This window comes from Lycorma delicatula, chromosome 1 (assembly GCF_047948215.1).
Source record: "Lycorma delicatula isolate Av1 chromosome 1, ASM4794821v1, whole genome shotgun sequence".
NCBI lineage: Eukaryota > Metazoa > Arthropoda > Insecta > Hemiptera > Fulgoridae > Lycorma > Lycorma delicatula.
This window is the reverse complement of record NC_134455.1, coordinates 84,611,028-84,634,984: the sequence shown is the minus strand read 5'-3', so window position 1 is coordinate 84,634,984 and position 23,957 is coordinate 84,611,028. Positions and strand designations below refer to the sequence as shown.

Here is a 23,957-nt window from a genome sequence, read left to right as displayed (position 1 = left end):
ATTCTTCTTCTACATTTTCTACCTTATCTTTTTTACTCATATCTCTTGTGATGTCCTCCCCAAAAATCTTCTTTATCTCCTCTTCCTCAAGCTTCTCTAAATTCCACCGATTCATCTGACACCTTTTCTTCAGGTTTTTAAACCCCAATCTACATTTCATTATCACTAAATTATGGTCACTATCAATGTCTGCTCCAGGGTAAGCTTTGTAGTAGATGAGTTGATTTCTAAATCTTTGCTTAACTATGATATAATCTATCTGATACCTTGCGCTATTGCTGGCTTTTTCCATGTGTATATTCTTCTATTATGATTTTTAAATTGGGTGTTGGCTATTACTAAATTATACTTTGTGCAAAATTCTATAAGTCGGTCCCTTTCTTTCATTCCTTTTGCCCAACCCATATTCACCCACTATATTTCTTTCTTTGCCTTTTCCAATGCTTGCATTCCAATCTCCAACTATTATTAAATTTTCATCCCCTTTTATGTGTGAAGATATTTATGAATGTGAATGAAGTGTAGTCTTGTACAGTTTCAGGTTGACCACTCCTGAGAAGTGTGGTTAATTGAAACCACACCAACCACCAAAGAACACCAGTATCCACGATCAGTGCCTTCTTGCCATTATTGTGGTACACACCTATAATAATGCAGGTTTGCTTTATAATGTTAAGTGCGCAATGAATATTATGTTTATTTATGTACTGATCTCCATGGAGTAATAATCTAGTAAATCTGCTGATGTAATCCACATTTTAAAACTTACTGTTTTAATTTAAACATAAATGGAGGCGCACAACAAATTTAATTTTAAGAAATTTTAGAATAAATAAAGTAACAGCTAACTAAAAAGTTAATTTCAAAACATAACAGAAACGCAGTAACATGAGTAAAATAAACAGTAAGCAGTATAAAATGGTTGTCAGTCCATAAACTATTTAACTCATTTAAGTCTATGCAATACAACAATTACATGAAAAGAAGGCAATTGGTCTGCTTCCATCAGCAGCTTGTTTTTAATGCATTTGCATTTATTATAACTGTTCAAACACTAAGCGATGTCATTTTATCTCATTTTACATTTAACCAACATTCACAAAGATGTTAATATTTGCTGTATAGCACAATTTTAATGTTAATATTTAGTGTCACAGGAGGTGTTGGACAAACTTAAGGGATTGATTCACGACATCAAAGTAAACAAAAAAAAGTTAATCTGGACAAAAGCCATATCTCATTTCATTTTTCCTCTGTATGCAATTTTGTGTCTTTTCAATCAAAATTTCTTAAGAAAGGATTAAGGTATTTTAATAAAATTTTGTGTGCCTGTACCTAACATCTTCTACAAAATAAATATGTATAAAAATGTTATCTTTGAAAATTCAAAATTGAGGCCATTTTTAATTTTTTAATCATTAATAGCTTCATAGATATTACACAATTACTGCTATCAGCTTACCAAGCCTGATGTAGCTGTAGATGTAGTGCAATGTAAATGTACCAAAACCAGTTTACATTTAGTTTGGAACAGACTAAGTTCAACCACTTCTGAGATGTGTGGTTAATTGAAACCCAACTACCAAAGAACACTGATTTCCACAGTCTAGCATTTAAATCCAAACAAAAGCAACTGCCTTTATAAGAATTTGAATCTTAGAACTCTTGACTTCAAAAAACAGCTGATTTTACAATGACGAGTTTAACCACTAGACTAACCCAACAGGTTACTTTTACCATTACTTTTATCATATTAAGTTTTATGAGATAAAAATGTTAAGCTTCTAATTAGAATAAAAAGGTGTCATTTGTTCAAATTGGTTGATAAACAGATGAGATATAGCTGAAACTGTTAATGTGAATCGCAAGAATTAGGTAGTCTGACAATTTGTGTCTCTTACTAACAAAAATTATTAGTTATTTTTAACTCAATCAGTGAAGGAAGTAAAATTCATTCAGTAACACAGTTATACCCAAATTTCACTCATTAAAACATCTTAATTCATTCTTAAGACACAAATTTTTATCAAAAAAATAAAACGGGGAACAGAAGTAAGATAAGACATTTGTTCATGAACTTTCTTGTTTATTTTGATGTCCCCAATTGGTCTTTGACAAATACCTCCTGGGTTACCTACATAATATATATGTCAATATTTGACCTTAGGGTTAGGAATAATATTATTTTCCTAACACTTTACTGAGAAACTATATATTACCACAAATATTATTGAAATGATATTTTTTTTAATTAAAATTTCAATAGATCATTTTCTAGGAGATACTTCAATCGAAAATGAGTTAACTGGAACTTAAACTTGAATTTAGTAGAGGATTATACAATTTTAAGTATATTAAAAGCATGGTTTATGTTACATAGACTACACCCCCTATGTATGATCACAAAATATTAATCAACAGTTCTTTAATAGGTTTCATTGTGCTTAATTGAAAATAATTGTTTTAAGAGGTTGTTGCTTAACAGAGAGGTTTTAAAAGAATTTGCCAAAGTTTTGATAAATTGTCAAACAATTTTATGAGATCCATGGTAAATTATAGAAAAACTATAACAAACTGTAAAATAAAAATTATTATCATTGTAATAAATTATATTTATAATAAATAAAATAGGACAAAAAATAAAACAATGAAAATTAAAACATTCTTCTCCAAATTTGTTAATGGAAATATGAATTTTAAGTTAAATAACGCATTAATTCAGGAAATAAATTAAGGTAAAAATGTTGAATTTCACTGAAGAACATCAGTAATACAAACACAGAAGTGAATTTAAAACAGTTTTGTTCACACAGCAATGGTTGACAGCAATCATCGTATTAGTATAATATAGTATAATATATTACTAATATTATTACTATATATATATTAATATATACTATATATACATATATATTACTATATATATTAATATATTTTAATATATTACTTATATTAATATATATAGTATTATATATTAGTATTAGTATAATATATAACTTTCGGCAGTATCAATAATTTAAGTATGGTATATTATTAGTAATTTTAAAAAAATTAGAAATTAGCATTAAAAAATACATAAAAACACATCAAAGATAATAATATGAGTATTATTATTATCTTTGAATAAATAACAAGACCAGGGGCACATTCAAACTGTGTTCCTGATGTCCTAATAGTTTTGTAAAGCCTTAATATCTAAGAGAGTGGCATCCTAAACATTGAAGAATAAGAAATAAGGTAATATCCCAATGATCCAATCCAGGTTTGATTTATTTATACTAAACCTGCTTTCATAGATCAAAGTCATTAAACAACATTGGGTATAGTTTAACTACAAACAGTTATCATTTATTAATGGCTAATAAACACATAAATTAACGCCAATAATATACAATTAAAAACATAAATAATAAGCGAGATAACGAAAAATTCATTATCAAATAAATTTCGTAGAGAAATTCATAATAAAAATTGTTTTTTTTCCTTTTTAAAAATTTAATTTATCAGAACATTTTTAGGATTAATGTGAACTCCTTCCTCATTCATAACATTTCATTCTTTAAGTCAGGTTTGAGAAAGGCTAACTTAAAGTCAGTTTGTTAGGTTAACTTTTACTGGTCAGGAATTTATATAAGAGCCATATTGAAAATAAGAATTCTGAAAAACATCTTTATTTCTCAGTAACCTGAAATCTGACAAGATACAGAACTCTTCAGATAAATACATACACTAATAAATAGACTTGTGTATATTACATACTTAATAATAAAAATAAAACATTTTTACTGTATTGGTAGCTATTAATTTTGTATTAAAAAGAAAAATCACTTAAAAATGAATCAAATATTGAATAAATTTATATTTTCTACTTAGTCACATGCATATGTCAACATAATCATTAAGCAATTTAATGAAAAAGTGACAGCTCATAAATACATGACAAAATTCTAAAAACATTGAAGCACATCAAATCTAAGAGACTTGTGAGCTACCTGAAAGCACTAACCCATCTCCAAATATTCATCAAACAATCCTCGTGTTCCCCAGTCCAGAAGTTTATAATCTTCCGTCCATTGATTAGTTTGTTCAGCATCAGCAGTTTCAGTTACATCATCTTGTGTTTCCTGTTTTGTCTCAAGACCAGTAGATACCATAAAAGTGTTCCATAATTTATACATATACCTGATAAAATAAATAAATAATAGTAATAATTCACAATAAAAAAAAAATTATAATAATAAATGAACTGATACATCCATAAATAAATATTTTCATATTTATATACATATAAATTAAGAAAAAATTTCCTAATTCAGAATAATTCTAATCTATTATCATTAAGGCATCTAAATGTAATTAAGAGAAACCTTCCAGCCATAAGCAATATCTACACACACGTGCCATACATGAAGTGAAGTAAAAATAATTTTTCATATTTGAAATTAATTCATAGAGGGGGGGGTTATAAAATATGGCAATGAAAAATTTGTATTTTTGAATAAACAAACAAAAAGCATCTCCTCATTATCATTCAATGGCTCTTCTTGTAACATTGGCTTTTCTTGGTACTATATAACATAAGTAATTTTTGTAGATTTCAAGATATTGCAGAATCACTAAAACGTTGATGCTTTAACCATCTCCACCGTAAGGGTTTCATTATAAAAACAAATAAATTGTACTGAAAACATGTCTACATATATGTAGGTTTACATAACAAAAGTAAAAGACTGGTTTTTGTATAGAAAAATATACTTTTTTTTTCTGGGCGAAAAACATTTACATGTTATCATTGCCTAGAAAACAAAGATAAAATATAAAATCAAAATGTAAAATCTAACAACAAAATTTAAAAACAAAAAAAACTTATGTTAAGAATTTAAAATAAACTAAGATATTAAAAGTTAAATTAAAACCTAAACTAATACATTAAAAACAAAATAGAAACTTTCTAAAACATTAAAAAACAAAGAACAAATAAAATTTTAAACTAAAATATTAAACACATAAACATACAACTACTATCACAGCTAACGTACTAAAAAATTAATTACTATTATCACAGGTAAAAATCTTAAAATAAATAATATTTAAAAAAAAAACTATATACATATTTATATAAATAAAATAAACGTAACAAACTCTGAGAAGAGTGTAAAAGGCTCCTTCTCGAATAACAAAAAAATAAAAATTTTAAAACGAAATTCGTAACACTATTAAAAGGTATCTAACATAGTAATATTTCTAAGAAATAAAAATGCCCGGTCAAAAACTTCTTTATCGTTGCCCAGGATATGACGAATGTTACTGGGCAATTTAAATTTACAATGCAAGGCCGCATAATGCATGCAATCCACAAGGATCTGGTGCTCTGTCAAGGGATAGTTGCATCATATGCATACTGATGCGTTTACTGCTGACATTAGATAACCACGCAGCTCTCATATGTCCTATCCGCAATCGGCACAGGACCACTTCCTCACGATGAGCTTTACTGCATGAGGATTCACATGGCAACACAGAATCCTTAATGTGCCGGAGTTTGTTATCAACCGTAGCTGTACAGTCCCCTTGCCACTTTGCATAAAGAGACTGTTTAATGCAATAGTCAGAAGCAGCAACACAAGTGATGAAAGAAGGTTGACTGCATGCATCTTTAACAGCGGAATCTGCACTTCCATTTCCTGGAATTCCCACATAGCTAGGAATCCAACAGAAACTCACTTGTGTGTTCCAATGGTTCAAATCAGCGATTGCATTATAGACTTCAGTGTCCAAATGATGTCGAGAGTAAAACTTTTCTAAAGCTCGAAGGGCACTACACGAGTCACTATGAATAAGGACATGACAGCATTTTGGGTTAACGATACTGAATGCCTTACTGATAGCGTACAGTTCAGCAGTAAATATACCTGTAATATTAGGCAGACCAAACATATAAATTCTGCTATTAAGATTAACACATCCAATGGTATCATTCTGTTTTGATCCATCTGTGTATACTATTGTGTCTGGGTTTATTTTGGAGAGAATATGGTGAAACATTTGTTGAAAGACAATAGGTGGTGTTGATTGTTTCATGTATATGGTAAAATCAAAAATAAAATTTATAAGGATGATTCTCCATGGAGGATATAAACAGGGATACATTGGAGAAATAGGAGGTATGTCTGCGTTTAAACGCTATAGTAACCACTGGATACGTACAACCATAGGTGCAGTGAAACGTGGATGGTCTTCATATTTCGTAATTTAGGATTCACAAGAACTGTGGTAAAAGCCAGGTGATTCAGTTGCCCTTTAAGACGGGCAAAGTAAGATCCTAGAAGTTGGTCACATCTATCCCAGTGATGGTTCACCACACTCAGCAAGTGTGATAGTGACAGGGCTGGCTTGATCTAAAAGCACCTGTAGCAAGACATAGAAAAGCAAGATGTACAGCATCTAACATCTTCAGCGGGGTATTACGTACTGAAGAGTAGGCGATACAACCGTAATCTAATCGGGAATGAACTAAGGAATAATAAAATTTTGGAACATTTTGTTTAGTTCTTTGATGTGTTTGACCCATGTAAGACGGCTGTCAAAAATCAAACCTAAAAACTTGATATCAGGAATGATAACAATTTGCTCTCCATTGAGAAAATCCTGCAGAGTAGATGGGTCCCACAAGTAAGAAAAGACTACACATTTTTGTTTTCTTAGGTGAGAATGTGAAGCCGGTCACCTTGGACCAAGCTTCAAGGCAAGATATTGTATTCTGTAGTAGTCTTTCTACTGTAGCTGCTGAATAGAATGTAATATATGTGGCAAAATCATCAGCAAACAACGAACATGAAACAGGTGGGTGCACACAATCAGTAATACTGTTGATGGCTATAGCAAACAAGGAGGCATGTAACACATTTCCTTGGGGGACACTGCATTCTTCAAAGTGAGGCTACCTGATAACGAATCTCCAACACAAACAAGGAAAGTTCAGTCATTTAAGAAACCTCCGATAAAAGCCAGCATGTTGCCCTTTACTCCCCACTCTTTGAGGGCATTTAGAATACCACATCACCAGGCTGTGTTGAACGTCCTTTTGATATCAAAGAAGATAGCAACGAGATGCTGGCATAGCAAGAAAGCATTTTGAATAGTTGTTCCCAATGACATTAAATGGTCAATGGATGATCATTCTTGTTGGAAATCACACTGCTCTGGAGATAAGTGGTCATGTCTCTCCAAGTACCATGTAAGCCTGTAGTTCATCATTCTCTCCATTACTCTGCATAAGGCGCTTGTCAAGGATATAGGGCGGTAGCTTGAGGGGCTTTCTTTGTCTTTACCAGGCTTAAGCACTGTCATGACAATGACTTCTGACCAGACTGAAAGGAAAATTTGTGAGGAGAATAAACATTATAAATACACAATAGGTGTTGTAGCGCTGAATTTGGAAGGTATGAGATCATACTGAGACGAATATTGTCAGGTCCAGGGGAGGTGTCACATGAGTTTTTAAGTGCATGTGACAACTCGATGAATGAAAATGGAGCATTTAATTCACCGACCAATTCACTAATGTTTAACGGTAGTACTTCCATCTGTATTTTGTACCTCTGAAATTCATTACTGTATGATGAGGTGAAAGACACCGAACGGAAAGAATCTGCCAAGTTACTTGCCACTGCAGAGGGTGATGTTAGGAGTTCTCCTTCATGAATAAGTCTGAGAATGGATTGTTTTGGTGACCCGCAAATTGTGCAGATCTTCTTCCACACAGCAGACATGGGAGTAGTGTGTGAGATGATGTCCACGTCCTCCATGACTTCCTCTTAGCATCCAAGAATACTTGACAAAATACCGCTCTAAATGCCTTACAGTATAAGTCTAAGTGTTTATTTGAAGCCTGCGATTAAATTTGCGCAGTGCCTGTCATCGACTACTAATAGCATTTCAGCAATCATCATTCCACCAAGGAACAAAACGATGTATTGGGTTTCCCAATGTTTGTGGGATATATATATATTAGCATTGTCAAGTATCAGAGATGTAAGTTCATCAAGGGCGTCTGCACCATTGTCTTACTGTGATGGGAACGCTTTATGGTAACCATTATTCCAATCTGCCTTTTCAACAATCCATCTCCATGGCCTTTTTTATTCACCTCGCAGTTGACACCAGTGGTTATAATAATTGGCCTGTGGTCACTGCCGTGAAGGTCATCACAAGTAGACCAATTAAAACGAGGGAGTAAATTCAGTAAACATAAGGAGAGATGTTTGACAGTGCACCAGATGATGAAGACATAAATGTGTATGACCCATCATTTAGAAGGCAAAGGTCTATCGTTGTTCATTTTTGTTAACTCAGAGGTAGTTGCAGTAAGTGAAGTAAGGTCTTATCTGACTCTGTTTATATTTCCTTGAGCAGAGCAAAAAGATTAGCCCCAGGAAATGTGGTGGGCATTGAAGCCTCTTACTATTAACGACAGCAATGGAATTTGGGTGAGGAGATTTGATATTTCTAGAGCACTGAACTCAGAGTTCAATGAGAGATACAAATTACAGATATGCAATTAAATGGGACTGCGAATTTTACAGTAATAGCAGGAATGAGGGTAGCTAGTTGTAGCCGACACCTCATTCCACATGAAAATAGCAACACCACCACTCTCCCTACTATCTACAAGACAGTCATATCTCTCACATGTATAGCCTCTGAGTGTTACCGCATCTTGTTGTAATAGCTGTGTTTCTTGGAAGCACATTATTAATAGTGTGCGCATCAACACTCTTAACATCTTCAATGCGGGACTGAAGACCTCAAACGTTCCACTGAATAATGCTCATAAAAATTGTTAAGACACAAAAGTTCAATAAATATATATGAAAAATTTAGTTGTTAAGTGATTCATTTTTTCTTTTTCGAATTTTTTGGTTTTAAAAACTCTGTTGTCCTGGGGTAGATGTGGTGTTGGAGGGGGAGATTTAGAAAGATGGGATTTCCAGAGATCTCAGAGGCGGTTGTGAGGGCTCCCTTAACAGGAAGCTTATTGGGTGGCTTATCACCAGCTGAATTTACTCCTGTCCACAAAGGTAATATTTTAGGAACAGGAACTTTGAGAGGGATCCCACTAGTATCAGTCTCACTGGCTACAACTACCAACTTCTTATTCATCTTTGTTAACTCAGAGGTAGTTACAATAAGTTAAGTAACCTGATCAGATAACACCTGAACAAGCTTTTTCAGTTCACGCATGATCTGCACTGTTGGTTGCCTGCATTTATAGGAGCTTTAATTGATGTCGCAGTAGCAAAGGGGACATCCGGTTTAACAAGGTTTCGAGAGTTAACTGTCTTTTTATATTCTCATCAAGCGGCTGGTAAAGGAAGCTTTTGCTCGGTACAGATTTTTAGGATTGCCTTCTCTTCCATAAAAGTTAGGCAATCTCGAAATCAAGCTGAATGTGTTCCACCACAGTTAGGCCATTTTTCTTCTTCCTAGCAGTTGGTGTCATTGTGACCTTCTTTCCCACATCGAGCGCAAATTGCAGATTTCAAATAAGACGTTGTGGTATGGCTGTGCCCTTGGCATTGGAAACATCGTCCTGGGTTCGGGATGAGTGGTTGCACCTGAACTGACAGGTAACCCATTTTAATCTTCTCTGGTGGTACCGGAAGATTAAAAGTTAATATAAGGGAAGGTGTAGGTTCTTTCACTCCATTCTGCCATTTCTTTATTCTTTTTGCCTCTACAACTTCCTGGTTTTGAAGTTCATCAGCAATTTCATTTATATCCATCTCCAGAAGGTTGCTGCAAAAAATAACGCGCTGGCTGATATTTAGGGTCTTGTGGCATGTCGCACTTATGTTTATGCCGCCCATAATGCTGAGACATAACAGGGAGTGACTCTGCTCATCATTAAAAGTTTCTATCAGAATCGTTCCATCTCGTAGTTTTCTGATGTTATTCGGAGAACCAACACAACCAGTAACACATTTGTTAATCTGAAAAGGTGAGACATTTTGGAGGGAGCCACCCTCCTGATTATTCTGAAGAACAACAAAACGAATATTCTTATATTTTAGATTTGATTCATTAGAATTCAAATAATAACATTATCTTCTGTAGTAATATTACCCACATTACCAATGGGAGTAATTATCCATAATCATGCTCACCATTTGAAAAGTATGATGCTTCACTCAAGATAAACTCTCATTGCCTCTCATTTCAACTGCAATTTTTAGCTTACAAGAGATACCCCTATTAAAGCCAGCAACCTAGTGAAAAGTTCAGATATCCAGTCCCTTAAAGTATTGAAAACTTTCTCCTAAACTATTACTTCACAACATGATGATCACATAAAATCAGTAACATCTCAAGAAATAGCAATAAGAACATATGTTGTGAAATTAGTGTAAATTCTGGTGCAAGCCCAAAAATGATGGCTCCAGACGTTAACTACAAATTCTGAAGGCAATCCTACAGGATCAAGGATAAAATCCTAAATTTTATTTGATTACGAAAGCAAAACTAGAAGCTGGGCTGGATTCAAATTGAATAAATTGATCTAAAGAATTATTTAAGTCTTCATGGAAAGTGTTAAGTTTTTATGCAAGTGACACTATACGAAATTATTAGAGATGAGACCAAGTATAACAGTGATAGGTAGTTCAAAAAATAATACGGTAAGGAAAGGAAAATCATTTTCAAATGACCTAATATAATTCTTACATAAATTTTTCTTCCAGTAAACTACCAAGAAAATTACAATGAAAAATAATTTATTTACCTTTGATTGGTAAATTTTTGTTCGTGACCTGACTAGATCTGCGATTTTTATAAAATCAAATGCAGTTTTTTGCTAATGCAAAACATTTCGTTCAAAATATGAAAATAGGTGATTATTTATATTAACTAAGAAACATTTTACCCTAAAAGTCAACTGTATAAGTAATTTTCATTGCTCTTTAACTAAATTGCTTTATTTCTCAAAAACTTTACGTAAGGAATGGAAAAGGCCTTAACACACGACATAAAATTTATTTTTTAACACAGTATAGTGTTCCTCTTATACAGTATTCATTACCCTAATATTACAACAGATTAAATACAGTGTGTCAATTATGTAAGTTATGTTTTTCAATTATGTATGTCAATTTTTCCTATGAATATCTAATGAACCAACAACACCCAAATGTATCTATTGTTTGTATAATAAAATTAACAACATTCTTGAGCATTACATAAATGGAATCATGATAAATTTAATTATAATGCTCCTAAAGTCATGAACTAAATGACTGATAACTAAAAATTAATTTATAATGACAAAAACATTATTATAATAATCATTAATGTTTATACTGCATTGGCTTCTAATTACAACTTAAAATAATTGTAAGATGTTTTCATATCAACATAAATAACTACAGGAAGTAGAATCCTGAAAAATAAAGGATGTAAAGTACAATGACATGTCCACAGGCAAAGCCACTTTTAATAAACTGATTTTTGGAGATTACTACATTTAGATAAGTTGATTATAATTCACAGCTTTCTGTGGGAATGTTTTGGCAATTAATGACCACAGCAATCAATCTCACTTAAAACATTTTAAAAGAAGTTTGTACAAAAATAATGTATTCAATTTTTAAAGAATTGTGCTTTTCATAATATTGTGACATTTACAGAAATGTTTTTTTAAAAAGTCATACAACATTTTTAGCTCCTTCTAGTCTATCAATCATTAAAACAATTAGTATGCAGCCATCAAAATAACATGGCTATGCTAGAATTCATACATCATACAATATAAGAGAATACGATTACAAAAATGAACAATGCTTACGGTAGAATCATTTCTAGTATAGAATTAAACGTCTGCTGTCCAACCATTATTATTGCCAACTGAATACAGAGCTCCATTAGACACCCACCAGGACTGCACTGTAAAAAAATACATATTTTAATTTTCTAATTACATGAGTCAAATTAATTGAAAGTCACAGAAAATGCCTATAATAAAGGATCTAACAAACCAGCACTAGGCTTAAAAATCAGTCAGACAGAAAAAAAATTCAGCTGCTCTAAACATGAGAAGTATGTTTATAAAATTGTAAAGATAAGAGCATAATTAAATCCTATTTTAAATTAAATGAATTCTAAATTTTTAGAGAGTAAAATTTAGTGAAATGTGTCATTTTAATATTTTATTAGAGTTAATTTTGAGCTTTTTAATTTGAGAATAAATCAAATTTAATAAAACTTTCACAGAACTTCTGATTATTACTTATCAGTCTTAAGACAAATCTAATGAACTGACCAAATTCTTCATTCATTCAATCACAAAAGAGATGGCTCTGTGGTATTTTAAAATTCTTTTTTTCCGAAATCATTTTTGTTTTTAAATAATTGTCACAAAAACGAATAAATATTTCAGGTAATAGCAATTAAATTTTTTTTTAATGTACACTCTTAAATTTTTTGATTGGTTTGGAATGCTATTAATCTTATGTTAATATTATCAGTTATTGGATTAAACATAACTACTACAAAGACTTCAAAAATTACATGATTCTCTAACTATGTATATTTTAATATAGTTTCCTAGCTACTGTCTTCATATGTAAATATATATACATGTTAACAACTCTAGTGGTTATAGACAACCTGACATTCAAATGTCATGAATACAATACATTTAATAAGATTTAAGTCTTATTTTTGATTTTACGGGAGATAATATATTTTTTATTGTTTGCTGACACTTCCAGTACTGTTATAAAATTAATCAATTAGAAAAACCTTCAACTTATAATAAACTTGTAACTTTCTACCATACCATCACTACTTTTTCAAGTAATTCCATAAAATAAATTTTTGAATAACAACTCTAATTCCGTCACCTAAATTAGTGAAGTGTTACTGTAATTATTTTACGGAGAAATATTGTTTATTGTTACCTCTTCTTGTCGAAAACCAAACACACGATTATATTTCTTTGGATAACCAACAAACTTTCCTTTTAGAAAAGCAATATACATAATACTAGTGTAGTAGTTAACAAACTGGAATAAATAAATCTTGATTGTCAATGACTCATCAAATTCTGTTTGTGTTCGCCATAACTCTAGTTCTGTAAGATAAACAGCTAATCTGTCATAAATCTGAAAATAAATAAAAGAAAAAATTACATCATTAAATTAAAAGAAGCATCATGAAAAAGTTTTCAAAGTTACTAGCATGTGATTCTTTTCTTTAAAAATTACCAAATAGTATCTAAGGAAAGTCTCCTTAACATGTTATTTATTCTGCAAGTTTAAATACAAAAAAAAAAAAAACACAGCCAGCATATGGAATAGGCCTCTGAAAGCATTTTATAAATACAGGGTGTTCCACATAAAACGCAACCCATCAATCACTCATCCATGAAATTTCAAAAGTCTACTCCCCTACTGGTTACTGAAATGGACTCGTCCAATATCTGAATATCGCGACGACGCAGTAGAACACTACCGATAGTAACAACAATGCAATCATAACGTTCAGTGTATTGCTAGAGACAAGATGGTGTTTTCACTAGATGAACGTGTTTTCATTGTTGAGTCGTACTTCAGTACGAAATCAGTGGTCGCAGTGCAAGATTTGTTTCGCCATAAGTACCCAGATAAACCATCTCCTAACAAAACATCAGTATTAAGGTTAGCTGCAAAATTTAGAGAGACTGGTTCTGTTAATAACAAGGAACACAAAAGATCTGCGTCAGTGTTGAATACAGATACAGTCACTGAAATCAAAGACCGATTACTCGCCTCGCCAAATAAATCGATCAGACGTTTGTCTGCTGAAATTAATTTGTCTAAATCAACTGTTCATCGGGTGTTACATCGGTGTTACTGTTCATCTGACGGTGTTACATCGCACTACGCAGGTTCAACTTCTGATTTCGTTGAGGAATTCTTTGGTAATCATGAATCGGTCAAGGCTTGTGGCCACAAAGATCTCCAGATTTGACTGCGGTGGATTTTTTTCTATGTGGTTACCTCAAAGAAAAAGCCTAGAGCAACAAACCACGAACACTTGAACAATTGAAAGTCAATATTGAACAAGCTGTAATAAATATCCAGCCACAAACTTTGAAAAAAGTTGCAAGAAACACTGTAAAAAGAATTGAAGCTTGTATTCAAGAAGATGGTGGCCATTTCCAACATTTACTCTAAATGTAAGGTAATGGATGGTAATAATAAAAATTACATTTACATTTACACATGCCTTTTTATTATTTCAATACCTACCAATATAAGGTTGGGTTGCGTTTTATATGGGACACGCTGTATAATGCAAAAGATATTTAATTCAGTGCTATACTCTGTTGAATTTTAATATTGTTACACATTTATTAAAATCAAAAATTAACAGATTAGATTAGAAAAATTGAAATCCTAACATGTAAGTCAAACTTTATTTTTATGAACGTTTGGATGATTTGCTAAGTAGGTTTTGTTTAAATTATTCTATTATTCTATTATATTTGTATCAATTACTTCAGGGAGTACTCTGAGATTGGTGCTGTTACTTCAGCAAAAATATCACATCATTAAACATCATATTTTTTTAATACTTCGTATGATAATTATTACTGAATGAAGTATACTTCATGTTACATATTTAAAAAAATACAAACAATGGGGGTAAAGCACTTTATTCAAGAAAATAAAACGTTCATTTATGATGTTCTGTATCAACAACAAAGTATGCTGATCTAAATTATGAGAATCGTAAAATCATGAGGTGATACAAAAACTAATAAAAAGAAAATAAACAAAATATTTTATTTAATCTTCACAAAATTTATTTAAAAAATGACAGCTGTTTCAGTACATAGTACTTTATCAGCTGTTATGAACAGAATTCTAAAGCTTAAGTACATTATAGGAAAAAGGTAAATACATAAAACCAAAAGAGATAAGATATATAAAGATAAAGAGCAAGTGAGTGTACACTCACTATTGTTGCTCTTATCAATCTTATCTTTTATATAAAAAATGAATGTTTGTTTGTTTGTCCCATATGCGTTCCTATATCATTCATCAGGCTGCGATCAAAGTTTTGTAAGTTATTGTGCGCACACCCACAAAGGTCTGAATTAGTTTGTACCTGCTTAGTGGTGCTGGGGTTCAAATATTTAGAAAAATTGTACTTATTTGCTCATATTCAGAACATATATTAGAACAAATTAGTAGAATCGAATAAGTAGTAATAATAAGTAATAATAGAATCGAAAAAAGTATAGCCAGCCCACCATTTTAGAAACGTGCAAAAAGTGGAAACAATGGTTCGTTCAAACAGGTGAATGACTATTCGAGAGCTATCGGAAGACTTTAACATCTCGTACGGATCCGTTCAAAGCATTTTAACTAATGAATTGCAAATGAGATGAGTGAGTGCAAAATTTGTTCCCAGACTTTTGAGTGATGAACAGAAGGAAAATCGTGTGTCAATTTGCACGGAGTTGAAGGGTCGTCTTCATGCAGATCCGGATTTCATGGCCAAAATTGTAACTGGAGATGAAAGTTGGGTCTATGGCTATGACCCTGAGACCAAAATGGAGAGTTCCCAATGGAAAACCAGTTCATCTCCTCGCCCTAAAAAGACACGTCAGTCAAAATCCAACATCAAGGTAATGCTCGTTGTTTTTTCGATAGTGAGGGCATAGTGCAATCAGAGTTCGTTCCAAGGGGAACAACTGTAAACTCTGAATTTTATAAGAGTGTACTGCAACGTTTACGAAACGACGTACGAAGAGAGCGACCAGATGGTCGATGCGAAGCGAAAATGGACCAATGGCTTCCTTCTTCACCACAACAACGTGCCATGTCACACTCGCTTCTCATTCGCGAGTTTTTGGCCAAAAAAGTGTTCCTGTCTGTCCACATCCACCATACTCACCAGATTTAGCACCATGCGACTTTTGGCTCTTCCCAAAAATTAAAACTGTGCTTAAAGGAAAACGTTTTGACACCATTGCTGACATTGAGAGGGCCATGACCGAGCAGCTGAAAGCCCTTCTGAAAGATGCCTTCCAGAAATGCCTCCAGTCATGGAGCAATGTTGGGATAAGTGCATTGCTAGCCAAGGACAGTACTTTGAAGGAGATTAAATCGAATTCTATGTAACCTTATTACTTTTTTAATAAAAAATTATTCACCGCATTTTTTGATCACACCTCGTATATATATATATATATATATATATATACTCAAATCTAGCAGTAGCAAAGCACTGCAAAGTCTGATAGCAATATATAAATTTAACTGCAAATACACTGATCAATCCAGAAAAAGGGGGCGGTACTTACAATAAGCTATGAAGTCCATCTCATATTTATAAGTTTAACAATGGTAAATTATTCAAGTCTAACTGATCATTTAAAAGTAGATTAGAAATCTTTTTGAAATTACCATTAAAAACATGATTTTCATCAATTAAATGACAGGCATAAATAGAAACCTTCTTGTAACTGGAAAAACAATAACAAAAACTGAATTTATTATAACAAGATATTATTATTATTATTATTATTATTATTCAATGTGGTGCAATATTGGTAACTCAATATTTCATCCATGCACATTACAATTATTATTGAGACAATATGAAAATTGAACATTTTCAAAAATTCAGCAAGAACCAATTAACATCTCTATATCTGAACACACTGAAATGTTTATCTGCATGCTTTTAAACAGCCAAGAGACAACACTCAGAAAATTTAACAATAAAGATATTAATGAAAAAATTATTAGAACATTTATAAGAAACTTAAGTCACTAAATTGTTTGTTCTTTCTTTTATTTTTAAGTAATTATTAAGTATTATTATATGTTTATATTATTATTAATATATTATTAATGCATGCTTTAACAGAAATTAGAAAAATTTAAGCTTTAGTATGCAAGCTGAACTCCGATTTTAAAATTATATTTTAACACCAATACACTGTGGAGTTAATGCGGTATTCTAACAAAAATAGAACAATATTAATTTTTAAAGTTATGAAATAAACATAAATGTAATTAGATTAGCTTAAAATATTAAATATTCTGAGTTACTAACATAATTGAAAACCATAATAAACACTAAGTTGAGTAAAGCAGCTGTTGTTGGTATTAATAAAAGTGTATGGGTTGCTGTCCACTCATCCTCAACCATCCATTTAAGTGATGTAAGTACTGTTCTGACTGACATGCGATATAAAACAACACCAAATACAGTTCCAACAGCAAGTGATATCTGAAATAATCAAACAGAAAAATATTTTTAAACAATACTTCAAACAAAATTTTAAAGAAAAGTAAGGATGAATACATAAAGCTATACAATCATTTAAATAGATCTTTTTTCATATTATATCTAAAATAATTCAACTTAAGATCCTCTTTTAGTTGGGTACAGAGCATACCATAAAAGTAATGCTTATCTTTGAATTATTATGTTTTCTCAAAAAATCAGTGGAACATGCAGTTATTTCTATATAAAATTATTACAGTAACTTTAATTTAATTATTATTAACATGGAAAAGGAAAGTTATAAAAGTTTCAGCATTTTTTTTTTTTTGGTGTTGTCAACTTTAAACATTTACCAATCACAATCAAAATCAAGAAAGATAGGACATTTTTATTTTGTAAATTAAGCCTCAACTTTTCTATAATTTCATTAGTTTTTCCAAAATATTTTGAGTACTTTACAACAAACAATTAAATATTGAATTAAAATCAACAAATAACAAAGTTTTTGAACTAAAATTTTCTTTAAGTATTCTAGAATTAATGTCTGGAGTGTTTCAACACTAGATTGCAACTTAACAATGAGTTTCAAGTAAACAACTGTAAAAATTGATATAAAATTTAGCATTTAAACAGAGATTTATCATTCATTCCCGGAATTGAGAGGGGAATGTTGAGAACAAGGCTATATACAGGTGTCCCACAAAGAAATGGAGAAACTTTCAGGACATGTTCTACTGGTGAAAATAATGAAAAAAATTCATATAAACATATATCTGGAAATATTTTATTTTCGAGTTATGGTTAGCGAAAGATTTCACCCCGATTTCAGCTCTTCTAATAAAAAGAAGCCCACTGTAATTTTTGGGACACAAATTAAGCAGTAAAGTTGGTGGTTTCTTATCTAACCTGAGCTGGGGAAAAACAGGTCCCAGAACTGTAACTCCGGTAGTCTTTAAGTTATCCGACATAAAATTTGGTGTCAAAAAACAAGTTTTTTTTAGGTTAGTAATACAATATCTTTGTTAAATGACTAACAAATGCAGAAAATTTAGTAACAAAACTTGTAGAGTATTTAACTCTGATAAAATTAATGTAAATACAGCCAATGTAAAAACTTTTTTTTATTGAAGGAAAACAGACGAAAAATAGAAGAATTTATACTAAAGAAGTGTTATACAAAATGCTATTGAATTTATACAAAATGACCCTGAGGATGATATTTAAAGCCACCATAAATATTTTGTCAAAGTGCTGTGTATACTGTGAAGAAGGGAATTTCAAACAATTACTATAACTGACATTTGTTATTCTGTTACCATTTATCTTTTAATATTAAGAATAATGTTGACTACGTACAGAAAGAACAATATGTGCATTTATTAGTTATTTAACAAAGCTATTGTACTAACCTAAAAAACTTGTTTTTCAAAACCAAATTTTGTGTTTTACATCAGATATTTTTAAGACTACTGGAGTTACAGTTCTGGGACCTGTTTTATTCTACTTCTCAACTCAAATTACATAAGAAACTAACAACTTTACTCCTTAATTTGGGTCCCAAAAATTACAGTAGGGATCTTTTTATTAGAAGAGGTGAAATCTTACGCAAGCTGTAACTCAAAAACAAAGTATTTCCAGACATATGTTTATAAGAACTTTTTTCATTATTTTCACCAGTACAGCATGTCCTGAAAGTTTTTCCATTTCTTTGTGGGACATTCTGTATATTGGGAAGAATCAAGTGGTAAGTTACAAGGTCCAATTTTTCCAATATACAACACTTAAAATTATATAAATTACAAAATAAAAAGGACTATATAATAAAATACTTAAAAATATAAATAATAGAGATAAATATTTTAAATGTACAACAATAAATAGGAGTAAATGTACAATAAGTATAATGATATCTGTACAAGAAAATGGTCATTTAAAATAAGTCACATAGATTGAGTAAGACTATTTAAAAAGAGTAGCATTGAATTGTGCAATGTAGCTGAACTTTTAATAAAATAAATCATTTAATAAAAAACATGGATCAGAAATAAATAACAGTAAAAAAAAAAAACACAGAACAAGGAAAAAATTTATACTGGCATTATGCTGAGCATTTGGTGGGACTGGAAGAACATCATGCATCACAAGCTGCTGCTGCTGCCAGGTAGAATGATAAACTCAGACCTGTACTGTCAACAATCTACGCATTTGCACCTAGCAATTCAAAAGAAATGGCCTGAAGGGCTGGTTAACAGAACGGGTGTTGTATACCATGCTGCATAGCCTTGCATTTAATGACACAGCAGAAATTGGGAAAACTTGACTAAGAGGTTAAATGCATCCAATGTACAGCCTGGACCTGGCACTGTCAGACAATCATTCTTTTCGGTCTTTGCAGAACTCCCTGGATGGTGTTAAGTTAGTTTCAAAAGAGGCCTGTGAAAACTAAGTTTCAGAATTTTTTGAACAGAAAACACAGAACTTCTATAGCGACAGGATTATAGTGTTGCCAAGAAACTGGCAAAGGGCATCAAAAAAAAATGGTGTATATGTTGTCTCATAACATTATTTTCCAACAACAATAAAGTATTCTCAATTTTGGCCTCCAAAGGCTCAATATTTTTTAGACAACCTTATATTTAGGGTCTGTTCAAAAAGTATCCATCCATATTTATTTTCTCAAAAAGTATTTCACTGCTAACAGTGAAACTTGGAAGAATACGGACTAATTTCCAGTGCACATGAACGTGTTCTTTATTTTAAGACTATTAAGTGCAATGGTTGTTGTCAAGCAGCCATTCTGTGTGTGCATGCATGTACTAATGAGCATAAGTGCTTGTTGCATTCTTACTTTGTTCATAATGACAGATCACAATGAACATTACTCCATTAATTTCTAACCAAAAACTTGGTGATCCACAAACTAAAACAACTTGTAATATTAAACAGGCTTTCAAAAACACAGTAACAGGGATTACACAGATTAAAGAGAGGATGAAGATTTTCAAAATGGCTGAACTTCAATTGAGCATACTGGGAGGCCATCAATAAGCAAAGATCCACACAGCATTAATAGTGTGTAGAGTGTGATCATGAAAATCATCAACTGATCATCTGAGTAATTGCAAATGACATTAGGATTAGTAATTGTTCCATAGAACATGATTCAAGAACAAGATCCAAATCAGAGGTTATGAAATTTGTGAAAAACTGCTTCCAATTACCAAACAGAAATTCAATTTGATGTACACAAGACATGCTGGAGTCCACAAATGGTGATCCTAATTTCCTTAAGAGCATGGATTATGAAAAGTAATAATGAATCCTAGTAAGTAGATACAATACCAAAATAAAAGCGCAGTCATCATAGAGGAAATTTCCACAATCTCATAACCCAAAGAAACACGATAAATGAGAACTATAGTGAAAGTGATACTGACTGTTTTTTTTTTTTTTTAACTACCACAGAGTTCTGCATCATGAATACAAACCAAAAGGCCAAACTATTAATAAAAAGTACCATTTAAAGGTTCCATGTCATCAACATGATACAATTCAAGTGCAAGTATCAGACTTATAATCACACAAGTGGCAGTTACATTATAATAATGCACCCGCCCATGATCAATCCGGTATTTATTGATAATGACATGGAAACCTCAGTTTCATCATGCTCCTTATTCACCATACAAGTCTTCTTGTGATATCTGTGTAAAAGGTTTCAGATTTTATATCAGAAGAGCATAATGAGGAATATGAAAGTGCAGCTGGTAGCCATTTCAATAGAGTAATATGAAAAATGTTTCCAGTAAAATGGAAAGCGTGCTAAGTTGGAGACTTTGAAGGAGACTAGAATTGAAATGGCTAAAGATAAGCTACTCTTTTCAAAACTTATGGTCATATATTTTTTGAATAGACTTATATATCATTTCCAAATTATAAATATTTCATTATACAAGGTATTAAAAAATAATAAAATAGAATTAAAAATAATCAATGATAATATTACATTAGTATATTTAGAAAAAACTAAAAAAAAAATCATTGAAGAAAACTTGAATATATTTACTTACCAATAAAAGAACAACTGAAAAACTAAGAAGAGTTGCAGGAACACGAGCAGTCCAAAACGGAGCACAAGGTTCTTTTAAACCCGTAATAATATTTATTTTGTACTTCTTAGCATTTTTTAACCTAGCTAAATACTGAGGACGTGGATGTTCTGCACGTAATGTAAATCCTGTAAGGCCCCATCGATGAGTAATTGATGCACTATACCTCTTCCATAATTCCAAAAATAATGTAGCTATATAAGAAATAAGAACTCAAATAAGAAATTTTCATTACAAAAAACTTAACAAACAGAGAAATTATTTTGGTCTCAAAATAAGTTACTTTGTAAATGTTTATTTTAGATAATTGTAAGATCACAATTTTAGATAATGCACACCTATTACAATCTTCTTAACATAAAAATATGTCTACCTAAATTAAACATTGGTTGGAGTGGTTAGTATCTGACACCAATCAACTACTTTGCAAGTGTTTCTGCAGGATCTACATCCAATTGCATTTTAAAAAATATTTACATTTCTCTGGATTTAAATCTCTATGTTACTGGTCTGCTTTTACAGTCGAGATCAAAGCCCAGATGTTCATTTTTAAGTATTTTAAATCACTGCCACGCCATATTCAAGCAGGGTATAATGTAATATAACAAATGGTTTTTATGCTAGCAATTTCCTGTACACAGGTTGAATTTAATAGGACACGGAATGTTTATACACAGCACATTTTTTTTTCCTGAGCCGGACATCCAGTTAAGTATACTCAGCCCAGGGACGTGTCTGACTCTAAGGCAGTCTTCCCACCCGCCGGTTTACACCTGGTATGACAGGTGAACCGCCCCGGTACAGATCTTTTATTTACCTGTCTCTAATCCCCGCCAAGGGGGCCAAGCCCGGATATGCCATTCCCAACCCCCCGACAGGAACCGGGTCTCGGTCTTTATGCCTTTCCGCCTATAACCGGCGTGACCAGCACAAGGGGTGCACACACCCCCCAAACCAGCCCAGCCGGCTGGGTCTAGGTCTTTTCTTTCCTCGCGATTTCTCCCCCGGAGTCCCCATCCCCTCATTGAAACCCGCACAACAAGGCATGCAGGCTCTCAGAGACGGGGCTGTCCATCCTTCCCTATCAGCGAATGCGCCCTCATTCCCTTTGTCTTGCCTCCTCTTCTTTAGAACGAAGAACTACGCCAGCAAAGTTTTTGAAAACATTCCAATTTTGCTCACTGCCTAGCACCCACTCCACTATGATGTCCGCATCTAAGTTGTTATCTGCAATAAATTGCCTGTGCTGCGCCCACCTCCAGCAGTCAAACATTGTGTGTTCTACGTCGTCCACCCCCTGGCAGTAATCGCAGTTGGGCGTATCTCTTCTACCGAATCTCCTTAGGTAGTGGTCAAAACACCCGTAACCAGACATAAACTGTGTGATATAAAAATTTACTTCACCATGTTGGCAGTCCAACCAGGCATCCAGATCATGTATAAGTCTGGTCCAGGCCGCCACATTAGCCCCATTCCATGCCTCCTTCCACCACTGTCTGGTCATTGTTTCAGCCTCAGCCCTACTACGCCCTTCTGCTCTTAGTTTTCTGCTTCTGATCTGTAGATCTATCGGCGGAACCGACGCCAGAACACACGATGCTTCATATGACACTCTGCACAGTCTGCAAACAGTCTTTTTATAGCTTTAATGGTAGGCGCAACTCTCTTGCACACCCTATCGATGTGCCCACCAAATTTGAGACTCTTATCCACAGTTACCCCAAGGTATTTGATGTAGCTGACCTCTGCTATATCCTCTCCACGGATCATAACCTGAATGTTACGAAAAGGATAACTTCTTCTGCCCATGAAAAGGATACATCTGCTTTTGGCTGGGGACACCTCCATGTTGTTACCAGTGAGCCATGCATCTATGAGCTGGAGGGAGCGGTTTGCCTTGCTCTCCACGTCAACCAACTCTTTGTCTTAAACCAGAATTGCTATATCATCTGCGTAGGTAACTACGTCGACTCCTCCCGGATATGGTAGTCAGAGTACTTGATCATAAAAAATGTTCCATAGCAGAGGTACTAAAACGGACCCCTGTGGGACTCCCCCAAAGACCTGAAATCTTTCCGCTCCCTCCACTTTACGGACCTCCGTCTATCTCTGGGCCAGATAATTGTCTATCTGATTCACTAAGTGATCGCTTATATTCATTTGTCAGAGCGCTGTTATGATGGCCGCCCACGGCACCGATCCGAATGTGTTTTTGATGTCCAATTGGACCATCAGCGTGGGTTGCTTTTGTTTATATATACATATTACATAATTCTGTAATAGTGAACATTTTATTCTTTACCTTTGAAGAGTAATAATCTCTTTTCCTTGACTTATATTAAATAAAATTAAAAAAAGAAACAATATTAGTGCTATATTCATAAAATCAGACCATTATGTTTTTTCAAAAGAATTGTATTCTTTATTACAAATCAGGAAAAGAAGTGATAACATTTGAAAAACTAAACTATACTTAAAAAAAACTCCCCTTTTTATTTTATCAAGTCACCTATACATTGTATGTATATACATTTGAGTGTGTGTGTGAGTGTGTGTATGTGTGTGTGT

At 32.6% G+C, this 23,957-nt stretch overlaps 1 protein-coding gene across 5 annotated transcripts in view; it reads right to left on the bottom strand.

Annotated features, from left to right (window-relative positions):
* The window catches only part of LOC142319727 (anoctamin-1-like), a 170,184-nt gene that overhangs the window by 44,432 nt on the left and 101,795 nt on the right, over window positions 1-23,957 (bottom strand). For all 5 annotated transcript variants that reach the window (XM_075357347.1, XM_075357330.1, XM_075357365.1 and 2 more), the window contains exons 8-12: window positions 21,351-21,583; window positions 17,107-17,283; window positions 12,954-13,157; window positions 11,840-11,937; window positions 4,007-4,182 (exon numbers count right to left, since the gene is read on the bottom strand). In XM_075357347.1, the coding sequence (XP_075213462.1) occupies window positions 4,007-4,182; window positions 11,840-11,937; window positions 12,954-13,157; window positions 17,107-17,283; window positions 21,351-21,583 (888 nt within the window). The remainder of the gene's footprint in view (window positions 1-4,006; window positions 4,183-11,839; window positions 11,938-12,953; window positions 13,158-17,106; window positions 17,284-21,350; window positions 21,584-23,957) is intronic.